At 34.7% G+C, this 16,116-nt stretch overlaps 2 protein-coding genes across 3 annotated transcripts; one reads left to right on the top strand and one right to left on the bottom strand.

Moving 5' to 3' along the window:
* The first annotated feature begins 296 nt into the window (after positions 1-296).
* LOC134744145 (nuclear distribution protein nudE-like 1) lies at positions 297-9,353 on the top strand. 2 transcript variants are annotated; one of them, XM_063677845.1, is made up of 8 exons: positions 297-598; positions 813-966; positions 1,524-1,660; positions 2,202-2,338; positions 3,356-3,508; positions 4,074-4,156; positions 5,146-5,544; positions 5,752-9,353. In XM_063677845.1, exons 1-7 carry the CDS (start codon positions 525-527, stop codon positions 5,527-5,529), a joined length of 1,122 nt encoding a protein of 373 aa, XP_063533915.1. In that variant the 5' UTR covers positions 297-524; the 3' UTR covers positions 5,530-5,544; positions 5,752-9,353. The 2 variants fall into 2 exon arrangements, with proteins under 2 accessions (XP_063533915.1, XP_063533916.1); XM_063677846.1 differs by lacking the exon at positions 5,146-5,544 and having other exon boundaries at positions 302-598; positions 6,602-9,353.
* Positions 9,354-9,417: 64 nt separating this feature from the next.
* LOC134744142 (phosphatidylinositol N-acetylglucosaminyltransferase subunit Q) lies at positions 9,418-15,835 on the bottom strand. Its single transcript, XM_063677841.1, has 7 exons — positions 15,191-15,835; positions 14,644-14,769; positions 14,045-14,180; positions 11,509-11,653; positions 11,088-11,280; positions 10,090-10,204; positions 9,418-9,721 (listed from the first exon to the last, which is right to left on the bottom strand). Exons 1-7 carry the CDS (start codon positions 15,728-15,730, stop codon positions 9,540-9,542), a joined length of 1,437 nt encoding a protein of 478 aa, XP_063533911.1. The 5' UTR covers positions 15,731-15,835; the 3' UTR covers positions 9,418-9,539.
* Positions 15,836-16,116: the final 281 nt, after the last annotated feature.

Here is a 16,116-nt window from a genome sequence, read left to right as displayed (position 1 = left end):
CGGGCGGATTCAAGCGCTTTTTTAACGCTTATTGAAAAAGCGCTCGTATTTGTGGCCTCTAATGCAATAATGTATTTGCTAGCACTTTATTCAAGCTTTCTTCTCACAAAATACATCTTTTTCGTGCAAATACGACAAATCATCTCTTGTGTTTTTAAACCAAAAATGGGATGCAGTACGAAAATGTCAGCCAATAGGGCAAGGGAAATCATTGTTTGTAATCTCGTGGTGAAATAATTTTTGAACGCACCGTATGTATTTTTTACAGCTGGCAATATTTTAGCCGAGCGCCATCTTGTTGCAATTGGCATTTTACTTGTTTTTGGATGAGCAAAAACTGTGTCACATTTTGCGTTTTAACGGCTTCTAACAGTTAGAAACAATTTAGTATTTTATTTAGATACTAATTTTAAAATAGTACATATTTTGATTAATATTAGCTACATGAGTGTGGTGTAAACCCCATAACGTACTTTTGTTATGATAAAGGTTTATCCTTGAGTATTTTTTGGAACGTAGAAAACATGGAACCTCCGCGTCAATCAGAATCAGATACTGTGGAACACTGGAAGAAACAAGCTAAACACTATGAGCAAAAGTAAGTGCTTATGATTGTGATCAACTTCGATATAGTTCTTTCACCACTTGGTAAATAATAAATGAACTAGAACGAGAACATAATAACTCCATATCTTTTTACCCTTGCATTAACTTCCGTATCTGTTTATGTATATTCTAATTAACCTTTAACGCCATAGTATAAAATCCCTGCCTGTATAATTTCTTTGGTCTTAATTTTGTCCTATTTCAAGGGCAATTGATATGCAACAAGAGTTGGATGAGTACACGGAAAATTCAGCACAGTTGGAAAAAGAACTTGAAGCTTCACTCTTACAAGTTGAGAAACAGAACAGAGATCTAGAACATCAAAATCAGCGGCTAAAAAATGAAATAGAATCACTTAAGGTAGGTCATAATCTATCACAGTGGATAATGATGATTGATGACTCACATTGTTATTATACTTAAGTCGTACTTTGCGGGCTCTATCATTGTTGATCACAAATGCGGAATTAATATCAATAACACAATAAGTACACTAAACAAATAAAGTAGAAAAAATAGCAACTCACTGAGAAAGAATTTTGCACCTCTTGTCATATGGTTTCAATTAGTGTATTTGTCAATCTATGGGAATAAAACTTAAGGTGTATTGTTATGGTTTCATTGTTTTTAGGGTTCCATACCCAAAGGGTAAAATCGGGACCCTGTTACTAAAACTCCACTGTCTGTCTGTCACAAGGCTGTATCTCATGAACTGTGATAGCTAGATAGTTGACATTTTTACAGATGTGTTTCTGTTGCCGCTATAACAACAAATACTAAAAACAAAATAAAATAAATATTTACGTGGAGCTCCCATACAACAAAACGTGATTTTTCTGCGTAATGGTACTGAACCCTTGGTGCGTGAGTCCGACTCCCACTTGGCCGGTTTTTCATATGTACTATTCACATTTTAGAATAAATTAGAAAGAAGTCAACATGAAACAAATGCATTGGAAAATGAAGTGCAATCACTCAAAATAGAACAGGACAAAAAAGCTGAATACATCAGAGAGTTGGAGCAAAAAAATGATGATTTGGAAAGAGGGCAAAGGTATGACCTATATTTTACAAAATAACAGTATTTGCAGTGCTTTGGAGCAGAACTAATCTTGATATAATATTGATATAAAAAAAACACTCAATGACAGTGTCCTGTAGATTACTTTAAAGGTAATACAAAAAATATACTATACCTACTTACAACTGGGTTACAAATACAAAAAAATATAGTAAAAGTAGTATCCCATTAATAATCCTGTGGGTGTGGAAAGTAGTTGCAGAAATACATTTGGGGGGATCAATTTTTTTGTGTTGTTATTCTGGGTTGTTGTCTAAATAATAAGAAGAAATGTTGTATCACATTCTACTAACAATATGCCTAGATGGCCCATTAAGAAAATTGCTTATGGGTACCATGAAAATGCTTGTTTAACTTGGCAAATTTAAACTTAAAATCATGATTTTTAAGCGTTAACCTGGACAACTTTACTGACCCTAAACATGGCAATGAGTTAAACTAAAAAGTTTATTGACCCATTTATTTTATCCACATTACACATACACATACTAATTTTAGTTTACAATGATTACAGAGTTGTCTCTGAATCAGTGTCTTGCATAGAGGCATTGTTAAATCAGGCATATGAAAGAAACGCAGTTTTAGAAAATGAAGTTGATGAAATAGAAACACTAAAAGTGAGATTACAACGAGCTACAGATGAAGCTAGAGGTATGTATATTTATTTTAATTTAGAATCTGATTTATTGCCACTATTTATATAAAAATAATCGGGTTCTGTATTTGTATACATGATAATTTTTATGTATATTGACTTAAGTTTCTTAATCTTTGAAGTCATTTCTAAAGAAATATCCTCATGTTTGACAAAGCAATGAATTAAAAGAAATACTACTTTATATAGTTTATGGAAGGTTCTAATTAGACTGAAAGGCACACTGCCTTGTAATGCAGATGAAAGACAAACAAAACTTCTGAACAAATGAAACAAAAATCTAATTACTACCACAAGTTCATGACCATAGTGAACTATACTAAAACTGAAACAAGGTTGAAAAAAACTGTAATATATGACATCTATTACAGTTTTTAATTTATATATAGTAGTGTGACTACTTAAAAAAACACAAATCAAAATATTTAATAAAATAATTTGATTTGTTCCCAAACTTGTGAAACAAGGTTGATTTGCATTTTTTTTGCTGACCTGACTATATTGGTAAAAGTTTTCTCCAAGAGGCCAATGCTTCAATTTGGTTTTTGAGAAGTTACTTTTATAATTTTTAAACATGTAAGTATATTTTCATTTTCAAGCCAGTTATACTATAGTAGATTGTACAACAATGGCATAAAGCGATCCATCTATATCTTAGGCAATTTATTGGTTCAAGCGCGTCGAGGATAAAAATGGACATTTATGCCTGAGTTATACACTCTGTTTGGCACTTCGAATGTAAGTAAAATATACAAAATATCCAATATTTTAGGTTGTTTTACCGTATTTATTCACGTCGGAAGCGCGCCGGTCGGGGGCGCCCCGGCAAGGCTGGCAGTTTGTATGGCAGATTTTGGACTTTATTGCTAAGTCAATAAGGGTCGTAATAGATGATTTTACTTTATGCTCTAGAACATAAAAAAGCAACTTTATGTCGTCTACGCACGACTTAAAGTCGAACTTTACGAGCATGAGGAGTAAACATTTTTTTTTTATTGTGAATTTTTTTTTAGATCTGAAGCAGGAATTGAAAGTAGTAGAAAAAATCCCAGTGCACAGAAAGGAAGATGATAGTACAAATGAAAATGCAATGGTCAATGGGCACAACACTTCCTCCAGAGCAGTTGAAACAGAAACCCAAACAGTTTTACCTTCACCACAAAAACGTAAGTTGTGAAATTTGACTGATAAATTTATTTCCATACCTCAATTTATTTCAATATCGGGAGCTCGAAAACAATACAAAAGGTAATCACGTCCATATCCCGGTCAATATAAGTCAAACTAACCGTGAATCATGCAAAACTGCTATTTCCATTATTTATGTTGGTCCTTTTTTTATTTTGTTTGAATATTAAATTAAAAGATAATAATTACACAAAAGTTAGTTAGCTCCAAAAATAGGATTGTAACTACCACAAGTACTAATTGTCATATAATATTTATAATTATTGTGTTATTTAGACAACAATTAGTCATTTACATAAATAGGATTGTAACATTTGTAACTACCACAAGTACTTATTGTCATATAATACTTATAATTATTGTGTTATTTACACAACAATTAGTAATTTCATACATTCATTTGACTAAGTAAAGGGGAGATAATCATGTGCACTATTATTATTATTTTTCTTCTTTCAGAAATCCATCAGATTTATTTTTATCATTGTGTTGGTTTCTAGTTATTGTTTTATAGTTCTAAGCTCTAAGCTCATGTTTTTTTAGGAGAGATCAATGGTAATGCTATGACACCGTCTGCCAGAGTATCCGCTATCAACATTGTTGGTGATTTGCTCCGTAAAGTTGGGGTAAGTGATAACCAAATTATTCAAACTTTAGTTAAAGCTTTTTTAGTTGTTGTTGTGATGCTAGTTACCTTTCAATACTTTATTGAAACATTTTGAAATTACTTTAAGTTTCAAGTAAAGCATTTTTGCCAGGAATAACTCAATTGATATAACATGAAAATGTGTGATATTATCTTAATATAAATGCTAGTCATTATTATATGTATTTATGTTATATGTATTTTATTTTTTAGAGTTATTGTCACATGATACTTCGATATTGTTATCAAGTATGTATATATGTATTGTTTAACATAAAATAAAAACATTGTTATATTTGAACTTTATTTTTCTTATTTATTTATATTCAAATGCATTTGTAAGTATTTTCAACTGTCTATAACACCATCTTTCAGGTTGACTAATTACTATTTTATTGTTAATATTTATTTATTTTGTCATCGTACATCAGTTGACCAGATAAAGTTACATGAGGGCTTCTTCATGTCCTTGTATCTCTAGTCTTATTTCATTCCAAAAGTAAATAAAAAACACGTGTTTATAATTATAATTGGTTGAACAACTAAGTCAGGTGTTTTCTCACAATTGTTTTACAAGTAATTTTAATATGTTCCCGTTATTTATTAAAAATATGTATAAAAATTACCAAATTTTATATGTGCATTATAATAATAACCCATAAATAAATAGTGTTACATAGTTAGGTTCACAAAGCACCAAGTAGATATGTACATATGTAGTGCATAATTATTTTCCTTTTTATTTTCACGGAAACGTACGAACGTGTCTTGCTATTTCAGTTAGTCTCGGTACAAAAAAAAACTTAGGTGGACTGAAGTAGCATGACAAATACGAACGTTTCCGAGAAAATACGAAGGAAACAATTATGCACTACATCTGTACACTTTATGCACCAATATTTGCATTTGCATGTTAATTTTAGTTGTGCTTAAATTGTATGTAGTGTGCATGATATTTATTGCTTCCAGCTTGAAAGGTTTCTTTGCCGTGAATGTGGTAAGATCAAATGCTCGTGTGACAGTCAACCTCCAGACTTGAGTGAAGCCGCCAAGTCAACCGAGATCTCCCATGCCTGTGATAACACTGATAACAGCATAGACGCTTCCATAGAATATAGAAACCCTAAAGTGTTCATACGACAATCTTCTGGGCCTGATCCAATAACACATAAACATCAGTTAAAGCAGAGATACTCCGAGGAAGGATTTTCTAGGCCCGGCGTGGGAGAGAATGGGAAATTGAGACGATCTTTTGCTGTGAGGTCTAGGGAGGGGCTTGAAAATCTGTTGAGCTTCGCCTCTATTCGGAATGGACAGCCGCGAGCCAAGCCAAAGCAGACTTTAGCACGATAACATATACCGGTAGTAGTGAATTGTATGGACAGCCGCGAGCCAAGCCAAAGCAGACTTTAGCATGATAACATATACCTGTAGTAGTAAATTGTATGGACAGCCGCGAGCCAAGCCAAAGCAGACTTTAGCATGATAACATATATACCTGTAGTAGTAAATTGTATGGACAGCCGCGAGCCAAGCCAAAGCAAACTTTAGCAAGATAACATATACCTGTAGTAGAGAATTGTGTAGTGGCTCGTACACAAATACCTGTTTAATACTACCCGGAAGGTTCACCTCTGCTTCTAAGAACATTAAATACTTAAGATTGATATAGTTCTAGATAGTTTTTTCCTATATTTATATTCCTCAAAGCTGAGGTGGTTTACAGGGCACAAAAACATACCATCATTGTGTTTAGTATTTTTTATGTTTTAATTCTTCAGTTTGTAGTTGTTGTTAGTAGGAGTTGGTAACCGTAATCTTAAAAAAACTTGACCGGACAGAATTTAATCACGCATTCCTGTGACCATAAAGTAAAAACAAAATAACTGTTTGCCGTAACTGGCAAACAAATGTTTATTGATGATTTTTTAGTGCACAAAAAAGGATTATAATCTTTTCTGTAACACGAAAATCAATCCTTCAGATTGAACTAGTCAAGTTTTAACTCGATAAAAAAGTTTGTACTGATCGAGTTATAGCACAACATTCATGAAATTGGTTAATATTTTCTACACCCGAATCCTGTATTCAAAGTAACATTTTAGTATCTTAACATGGTCGGGAATAAATGATTAAAATCTGTTGCATATGACTTACTTAGATTACGGTGTTTACTTAATTGCAGTGTACATAACATGATGTATAATACTGTACTATTTTGTACTGTTTTTCATTTTTGAAATGATATTTTTAGATGCATGTTTCACACGTAAATTTATTATACTATGTATTAAGTTATATTTCCCCAGTAATCTTTTTTGTGTGCTATGCGTAATTAGTCACGGTGAAGGCTTTAACCGCACATTATTTCCTATCACCTACTAATATTAGTATCATTCATATATTGTACTTTTCTTCATTGTAGGCGTTGGAATCAAAGTTAGCATCGTGTCGTGGTACGGTTAGACCTAAAGAGCATTCACCAAATTCAAGCTCAGATGTGAATAAGGACTACAGGTGTGTACTCAAGAACTAATACGCTGTTTGTCATCGGCATCTCATCGCCACTGCACTGCAAAGCTTAGTTGCAGACTTAGCACTTAGTGTGATATTGGTACACAAGTAGGGTAAATTGTCAATTACTGGCCACTGTTTAATAACTGGCCACCTTAACCTAAAAGTTAAATTCTATTCCCCTATTTATACAAGATTCCTTTTAATATAAGGTGGCTAGTTATTGAAGGGTGGCCAGTTATTGAAACCTTATACTAAAATGAATTCTGTGTATAGGTGAATAGAATTCATTTTTAGTATAAGGTGACCAGTTATTAAACAGTGGCCAGTATTGGCAATTTACCTTAAACAATGTAGATTGAATGTATATTTTCGTAAAATTGTCGGAGTTAAGCACTTAACAAAAGTAATAATATCAAAGAAGCTTTAAATCTGCTTCATAATTAAATATAACTAGCTTGTGTACTAAAATTAACATCACTTTTCCTATATTTTGCTAAAAACTGTGATGATAAATGAAGATATTTAAGGATCGGTAAATATAGTACTTATAATATAATTTTGGCCTACCCACTGGCGTCAAAACACGTTATTTGCGGCACACAGAGGCTTATAGATCTGTAGATACCTTTGGATTATGAGTTTGAAGGCTTCGCGGCCACATAGTGTCTAATATAATGGGCCATCATTTAAGTACTTGTAAAAAAGTGTGCCGTCCGTCTAAGATCTGAACGATATAAATAAAAGTATGATTTAATTTACCGTAATATTTTAAAATCGTTAATTGTATCAGATATATGTATTCTTTATTAATGAACTATATTGCAATGGCGCTCGAATCAAATCTTGATATGGTTATTTGCCTGCGCGCGTGTTAGCTATCGCTAGCTGAAATTGGTGGACAAAATATTTTGGAATGATACTTTATGTAAATAATTAGAATTCATATGAAATTGTTAAAATTAGATTTTTTTATAATATTAATTTAATTAATTTCTTGAATATACAAACAAATTTGTAGAATCTTTCTTATACTCACCGGACTGATTTTGATATCTTAGTTGTTTTCGTTAAGGGATAAAATAAATAAACTAATAGATGCAGATAATAACAAAAATAGGTAGACAAAATATTGGCAGTTGTTTACAGGACATGTTACCGTAATGTTACATTTTCTTGCAGTTAATACCCTATATATGATAATATACGTGTTTGGTTTAACAAAATCTTGAATCATTCATGAAGAGTTGAAATTTTGTGTCCAAAGCCACATTTAAAATGAGTGGTCCGTGAACAAAGTTTTTGGTACGGAACACTAAAAACACAGAAATTGCATTTGAAAGAAATTGTTGAGTTCCGCCTTCAAAAGAGTAGCACGAATTTGTGGCGTCAACAAACTAGCTGAAGTGTTGGAACAGCGCCAAACATTTTTCAGTCTTTTTCATGCAGCGTTAAATTTAGCCATAGTAGGCTGTTGCAATTATCTGTAGTCATTTACTAAGCCAATTGGACAACTAATTTCAATTCTTTACTTTTATGATCAAAAATAACTAATGGGCATTCAATGTGGATAAGATAGTTTATTAAACATCGTAATTAACCATTGTCATATAAAATAATATATATTATATTTTTAATATTTCATTTCTATAATTATTGGTCATCTTCATTGTTAATCCATTTTACCCCTAAACTCCATTTTGTAAGCATGTTATGTCTGTCGTTCTGTAATCTGTAAGTAGCCTTTCTAACATAAAAAAAACAATGTTCCTCAGTTCCGATCATAGCAATAAAATAATTTCTAATAGATATAATTACTGTTGTAAGCATCGTAATTTGTGCTCACACTATTAACTGATGAAATGATCAAGTTTATAATAAAATATAGATAAGATAATACATATACTCTTGTTACACATAGTCTTGCCTTATTGTACTACGTCAGTATAGATTTCATTTGTATGACAAGAGATTTAGCCTCTCTCTTTAGCTCTAATAGAACCAACTAGTTTTTTAAATTTGTGTGGTAATGATATCTAATGATATGAATTGACTGTAAAATTGTAATAGTTTCCACGTTGTCTTACTGCCACGCCTCGCCTGTCGTCACGAGTGTTAAGTAGATTATATTCAGATGAAAAGGGAAAGTAAGTAATGAGTACTTCTAAATCGTGTAAGTATAAAACAAAAATCGTTTTTTGTAAAATAGTGTTAATTGTAGCCATTGTAGGCTTTCAGTAGTTTCAGTCCTATATAATTGTGTAATTATGGTGTTTGGCCGTCGCTCCTGTTATAAAATTATAACTTCATCTATTTAAGTTTTAGATGTCGTAATAATATTTTACAAGCAAAGGCCAAAACGCTGTACAAAATAAATGGTAATGAGGCTTCACTAAAGTGATGCTGTCGACAAATTATTAACACGACTTTTTGAAATGTTTAGAAGTCTTAATTATTTACATACGACTTACGTCGTAGCTGCCTGTAACAAGTTTTTGCTAATGCTAGGCGTGAAGTGAGAACTATTTTTACAACCAGATTCTTCAATTCAGTTCTGATGTTTTGTTAAATTTTCAAGCATTTATTCCATGTGATGGAGGTGAAACAGTTATTTTGTGCGCAATTTAATATTGAACAATATTAAACAATAAGTCATAACATAAGACTGTTTTTAATTTGTATTTATTCTTCCATTCTTATACATAGCCGGATATAATTGAAATTATTTCAAACGACCTCTATAGAATTGTATCTTCTTACTAAGATCGTAAGGGCGATATTTGAACGGATTGTTTTGTTACAAAATTACACCTCCAATAATTTCATCTAGTTTAATGATAAATTGACAATCAAATGATTTGGTTTCCCATCAACAAATTGGAAAATAAATTGGTCCATTCTATTTGCTTGGGGACTTCAACAGGGGGTGTGAAACTTTTCACTAAATCGTGTATCGATTTCTTAAACAGCTTCAGCTTGAGTATCATTGGTGAAGAATCTTCATTGCTGACCACCTCCAACAGAATATTACCTGTAATTTTTTTAAAGTATTTTACATTATCTACCCTGGTGAGGAGTATCGTTGCGTATCCTCTAAGGTTGCGCGACGTAATTTTGCTGTTTTTAAACAGGACAGGTGGAATGCAACGTACGGCTTGCGAGCGAACTGTGCCTGTGGCAAAGTAGCAAAGATACTTTACAACCAAACCCAAAAGAGGAATACAATTTTCTTGGTTGGTTGACTAAATATTTCAGCATTTCGAAAAAAAAACGTTAAATTACGAGTGACAATGTAAATAATAATGTTACTATTATAAAGGCCCATTTAGATGCTGCCCATCGATTTTAATATTACTAATTGATGTAAATACCACTGAATTATCAAATAATTACACTCACCCGCTACTTTAGATGAGTTAGTAAGCCACAGTGCGACTACGTAAATTGACAGCGTATGCATCAAGTAAATTAATTTGGCAAGGACATGTTGCAGCACCAATGACAGCAGCCGGAACTGAAAAAATATGTAAGTACGAGTACATACCATTATTGACAGGGTTAACTTACTGCTCATGAACCATAATTATTGCAATGGAAAAATGTCCACCAACTGTGTTGCTGTTAGAACTGTTAGAAGTATTATTATGATTCTAACAGAAAACTCAGAAAAACAATATTATAGAGAAAGGGGGGAGAAGAGAAGACAGAACGAGATGGTCATGTGAAACTTTCGGTAGGAGTAGCAGAGAAAGCACTATTGTTGTTTGTCCTTGTCATAGTTTCATTTATACCTCCTTCTAAAAAGTCCTAAGTGCCACGTAAAACGGTAGAGTACGTATTGTTGTTCCCCGCCAAAGCTTCGTGGGCAACAATGAACCCGACTAATTTACGTAAATTACGTAGGTTTTTTTTGTATATATTTCTAATTTCGTCGCATTCTGTTCAGAGGGACACAAAAATCAAAATTTCTACCTAGTAGGGAGTACCGTGGAACACAAAAATCAAAATTTCTACCTATCACTTGCATATTCGAATGATAGAGAGGCAGATAACGAAAATTTCGTGTTTCCCGTTAGGCCCTCTGTCCCTCACGGGCGCACGCGAGTAGCAATTCTATACTACCTATATACTTGTTTTGAGAAAGAAAGTAATAAACTTAGACTGTCAATCAACTAGCGAGGGCTTTATTACTAGGTACTTACGGTTCGGTTTGTGATAGACAAAATGGTTTTTATACATTTGATTTTCTAATACCTTACCGTAATAATTATAGTCTCCAATCACAAGCATAGTGAGACCTATTTGAATGGTTTTGATGGTACTTGTTTCTGTTTTGAATAGATATGATATTTATCATTTATTGTCCCCGATAATAATTTGACAGCTGTTATACATACCAGTGTAAACACTGCATAATACATAGCAGTAGTTGGCAACAAAAGCAACAGTATGGTAAACGCAACTGTGCCAACAAATAGTTCTTGATTGGTGTATTCACACGAATCTATGCCACCTCGGAGAGGATTATATTTGCGTCCAACAAATAACCTCAATAAAGCAATGAGTCCAGATACTTGTATGTTGAATAACCTGAGGAAAAAAATGATACAATAGATTTTCAACCTTTTGCAAAGGAGATAAAGTAGTAATTTGTTTATTCCATACAAAATACACTAAATTAATTAACGATCTTGTTTTGGTCCACCTTGAAGCCATGTACAAGTATCTAACAAAAATCAATTCAAATTTGTGTGTAATTATTATTTGTGTAAATAAAAAAATATTTTCGTTTGTAGTGACTTAACTATAGGTAGGTACCTTGCAGCATATACGTAGATACAGTACGAATGAAATGTTGCTATGCATAACATATCTGAAATTATAGCTGCTTGAAACGTAATCCCAGCATATCCAATATAGTGAAACAACTGTAAGATGACTTCCAGTTTTTCACCAGTCACCTCTGAAAAAAAGGTAAACCTTGTTTGTACTTTTCAATAATTCACATGCAGAGTAAGGGGAGGTAAATGTAAAAACAAAGGTAAGATGAACTTCAACTGTGGGCACATTTGACAGGCTATAATCGGAATAACGTAAGAATTGACTTTTGACTATTACAAATTGACGCCTATCTATTCTATGTCTATTTGTGCTTTCGGCAAGTTCCACCATTACAGACTATCAAATTCGGACTTAGCATCACTCACATCCTAGATATTGAGGGCGCTTTTGATAATACACCCACTCGGACACTAGTGGAAGGGCTCAGGGCCAAGGAGGTGGACGGCACCACTATCCGCTGGGTGCAAAGCATGCTCTCAAGCAGAATGGTTAGGCTAGACTTGCTTAACACTACACTGGAAGTGGCCACTGTGAGAGGCTGCCGGGGGTGTCCTATCTCCCTTGCTCTGGACTCTTGCGGTGGATGGACTTCTGCATAAGATGGCGGAGCTCCGAATCGACACTCAGGGGTACGCAGACGACCTTGTTGTGACGGTGAGGGGCAACTGTCAAAGTACTTTATCAGACCTTATGCAGAGGGCTCTCAACACCATAAATACATGGTGCAGAGATAATGAATTGTCTATCAATGCGGACAAGACAATTATAGTTCCATTCACGAACAAGCGGAAACTAGACAAACTTAAGCCGCTTGTCATGAATGGTAAAACTATTCCGTTCTCAACAGAGGTCAAATATCTGGGGGTAACACTGGACCAGAAACTGACCTGGAACAAGCATGTGGACGGAACTATACAAAAGGCTAGATCAGCCTTGGCAATATGCTGTCGTTTAGCAGGCAACCGATGGGGTCTAAAACCCAAAATTGCCTTGTGGCTGTACACAGCTATAGTGAGGCCGATAGTGTCTTACGCCTCCGTAGCATGGTACAGGAAAACGACGCAGAAGGCAACAGTGACGAGGCTTGGCAGCCTGCAAAGAACTGCCTGTGTCATCGTCACTGGAGCCATGTCATCCTCCCCGACGGCAGCCCTAGAGGCCATACTAAATCTACCGCCCCTTCACCTGCATCTGGAATTGGAGGCGAGATCTAGTATGCTTAGAATAGCGGGCGCTAGGAGAGGTAATTGGTTATCGCAAACCCTGAGACTGTTTAAGGAATCAGTGTACGATATTCCTGTTCTTGGGATGCCGTCCGACACTATGGCACCCAAATTTTGTCCACTCAAACTCTACTCAGTGGAACTTCCCAAAAGGGAGGACTGGTCAAACAGTCAAATTAAGTGGAAAGAAGGAAGCCTGAGGTGGTACACTGATGGCTCCAAATCCGGATCTGAAGTAGGCTGCGGAGTATATGGTGAAGCGCCCAGGAAAAGCATCAGCTTAAACCTAGGGCGTTTTTGCTCTATATTCCAGGCAGAGGTATACGCCATTATTGAATGTGCGTCAATAAATCTGCAAAGCAACTACGGCAACCATACTATCTATATCCATTCGGATAGCCAGGCGGCACTCTTAGCCCTAACCTCTGATGTCACCACATCGAGGCTGGTTGAGAACTGCAGGCAATTATTGAACAACCTTGGAGCCAGGAACAAGGTTGTTCTACGTTGGGTCCCGGGGCATGCGGGTATCGTTGGAAACGAAAAGGCCGACGAACTCGCACGAGCAGGGGCTAAGGGGAAGAACTACAGTCCTGAGCCGTTTTGTGGGATTCCCAGAAGCCTAACGCGGCTCACCCTAAAGACCTACTGTCACTACAAAACCATTCAACTCTGGAGGGAAAAACCAGGGTTGAACCATTCCAAAGCGCTTATCAAGGCCTTCAGCAAAAAGGCGTCTTCGAGCGCCTTGGCGCTGCCTAGGAACCAACTGCGCAACTTGGTCAGGGTGCTTACCGGGCACTGCGGCCTAAATAAGCACATGCACACTATGGGGAAACGTGACATGGGGCGGTGCAGACTCTGTATGGAGGCAGAGGAGACGCCCCTACACATCCTCACAGAGTGCCCCTGCCTAATGCGCACTCGTGACTTGATCCTGGGTGGACATATATTGCGCCCGGAGGAGTTAAAGTCTCTCGAAACCAAAAAGATCCTGCAGCTGTTCGAAGTTGCAGGTTTGGATCGAGAGTTGTAGTAGGTGGCGATCACAATAGATCAGAGATGGTCGCAGTGATACATAGGCTCTGGAGCCTTACATAGCCCCTAGAAAAAGAAGAAGAAGAAGAAGATCACTTATGGGAAACCATTGTGCATTTCATCACAGTATCAAGTCGGTACGAAATTTTGTAGTCGGCTCTTCTACCACATAAGGATGCCACCCATGGTATTGCCTCTAACCAGGAATAGGCACACTTGCCTTACTAGTAGAAAAAATTAATTAAGCTTACCTAGAAATAACCACCAAAGTTGTATATGGTACGAGAAATACTTTCCAAGCATTTTATTGAATGCATTGTTTAATTTTAGACCTGCAGGAACACCCATCAACCATTTTAATAATGTGTACAAGGAGTTCACTAAGTTCTGAAACACATTTTCTCTCATAAATAAAACAATACACACACTTCTCTTAACAGAGAACGCAACGCCAGAACAGTAAGTGGGTCCAAGTTTGAAAAATTGTGTTATTCCCACTAGTTACCACCAAGTTCTTACCAGTGGTATTTAACAACTGAGAATTAGTTTTTTCATCTTAGAGAATTATCTTCTTTACCACCAAAGCAAGTGAGTTGTGGTAACTACTGAAAAAAAAACTCAGGGGTTACCACTGGGGGACAGGTGACAAAAAAAATCTCAGTTGTTACCACTGGTAACAACTTGGTGATAACTAGTGGGAACAACCTGAAAATTTAGATTTGTAGGCTCTTTTGTCAAATTACGTTGATATTATGGCACATAGGATATAGCTGCAGTTATAATGTCCAACATACATAGTGTAAATCCAGAAGAAATATTGGAAGTAAACCTAAAATACTTATATACATACCTCAAGCATATTCATCAAAATGTCACTAAGTTCTTTTTCATTTATCATAATAAATTGCAGGGCAAGATACCCTAGAAGAATATCAACAAGGACTGCTAATATGAGATTGCCTTGTTTTATAGATATCTGAAACAGCATTGTGAAAACATGCCAACTTTAAAAAAAAACAGGTATTATCATGTTCTCTTCCCATTTCAGCACACTTAATATAATTTGAACTTGATTTGAAATAAAGTTCGAAATAAATTTGTAATCCATGAATTTTTTCTGTGAAGTTACTACTTTTTATATACCGTAAACTCAGGTAACTATAGTCCTTAAGTAGAACTATGGTCCAGTTTTTAATGTTGATTCTTAAAACAAGCCTTTATGATTTGTACTCGTTACATTTATTTTGGTGCTTAGATACACTAATGCTCTTTCTATATAATATACTTAACATAATATGAAAAATACTTAAACATATTTTACTGTAACTTGAATTTGGACCATAGTTGTAAGTTGTGGACTAGTTACCTGATTTTACAGTATTCAGAACCTTGCTTACCTTCTTGTTTCTCCATACACTTATCAGGAACCAGTGAGCCAAATTTAAATAATTACAAACATGCTGGCCAACCATGGAGTATGATAACCAGAAGGGAGGTATAAAAAATGGCTCATAGATTTCAATTTGATTCCTATGTTTTTGTATCAAACTTTGTAGATGCAATAACTCTTCATTTGATTTAAACTTAATTTCTGTCTGTTTAATTTTATCGTATTCATACAGCATCAATATACAGTTATTTGTAAAATCTATTGGGCGCCCATGTATTGTAATGTTTTTTATTGGAGTATGACTTTGATAGGTAAAAACAATAATGTTTTTAAAAATATCTAGATTTTTCTCTTTTTTTGTTAGGTTCCAGATTCCATAAATAACATCTTCCTGGTTTCCACTAGACTTCCACCCTATGTAAGAATATTCCACAAAATAAACTATAACGGTATTCTCCGAAAAACTATAATAACCTTTAAGATAAATTGTATCTTTCAAATTCAACAGAAATGCTGGAAGAAATATTCGTATAGTTCTTTGCAACATTGTTATCACCGTTCACTAATTAAATATAATTTAAAATTGTGTGAAAATGATAAATATTTAATGTACTTTATTTGTTCTTAATTTGGTTGTTTACAAAATTACAAATATTTGTTGACTCGACTTGACGTATGGATGACAGTTGACACTGACATAAAATTAATATTGCCATTGAAAAATAAAGTCTAATGGACTCTACAGACGTCATCGAAATTGCATGCGATTTTTTATTCATTGCCGACTACTGAGATTGTTTGTATTTATTAATTTGATTGATAGATAAAATTGGATAAAATGCCGCAATGTATTGGTAGAGCCCATAGTAGTCAATCAGTACATGAATCCAAGTCACCAAGCTACTTGTTGGTAAACTTGGCAATGCCAAGTTC

Source organism: Cydia strobilella, chromosome 9 (assembly GCF_947568885.1).
Source record: "Cydia strobilella chromosome 9, ilCydStro3.1, whole genome shotgun sequence".
NCBI classification, from domain to species: Eukaryota; Metazoa; Arthropoda; class Insecta; order Lepidoptera; family Tortricidae; genus Cydia; species Cydia strobilella.
Note: the sequence above shows the minus strand (reverse complement) of the source record. Positions and strands in the feature narration are given on the sequence as shown.

Excerpts from the sequence above, each read along its gene's own strand:
- LOC134744145 (XM_063677845.1), top strand. The coding sequence starts at position 525 with ATGGAACCTCCGCGTCAATCAGAATCAGATACTGTGGAACACTGGAAG. Across the intron at positions 967-1,523 it reads ATGAAATAGAATCACTTAAG|AATAAATTAGAAAGAAGTCA; the intron begins GTAGGTCATAAT and ends TTCACATTTTAG. Across the intron at positions 2,339-3,355 it reads AGCTACAGATGAAGCTAGAG|ATCTGAAGCAGGAATTGAAA; the intron begins GTATGTATATTT and ends ATTTTTTTTTAG.
- LOC134744142 (XM_063677841.1), bottom strand. The coding sequence starts at position 15,730 with ATGTTGCAAAGAACTATACGAATATTTCTTCCAGCATTTCTGTTGAAT. Across the intron at positions 11,654-14,044 it reads ACTTTGGTGGTTATTTCTAG|AGGTGACTGGTGAAAAACTG; the intron begins GTAAGCTTAATT and ends CCTTTTTTTCAG. Across the intron at positions 9,722-10,089 it reads TAACTCATCTAAAGTAGCGG|GTAATATTCTGTTGGAGGTG; the intron begins GTGAGTGTAATT and ends AAAAAATTACAG.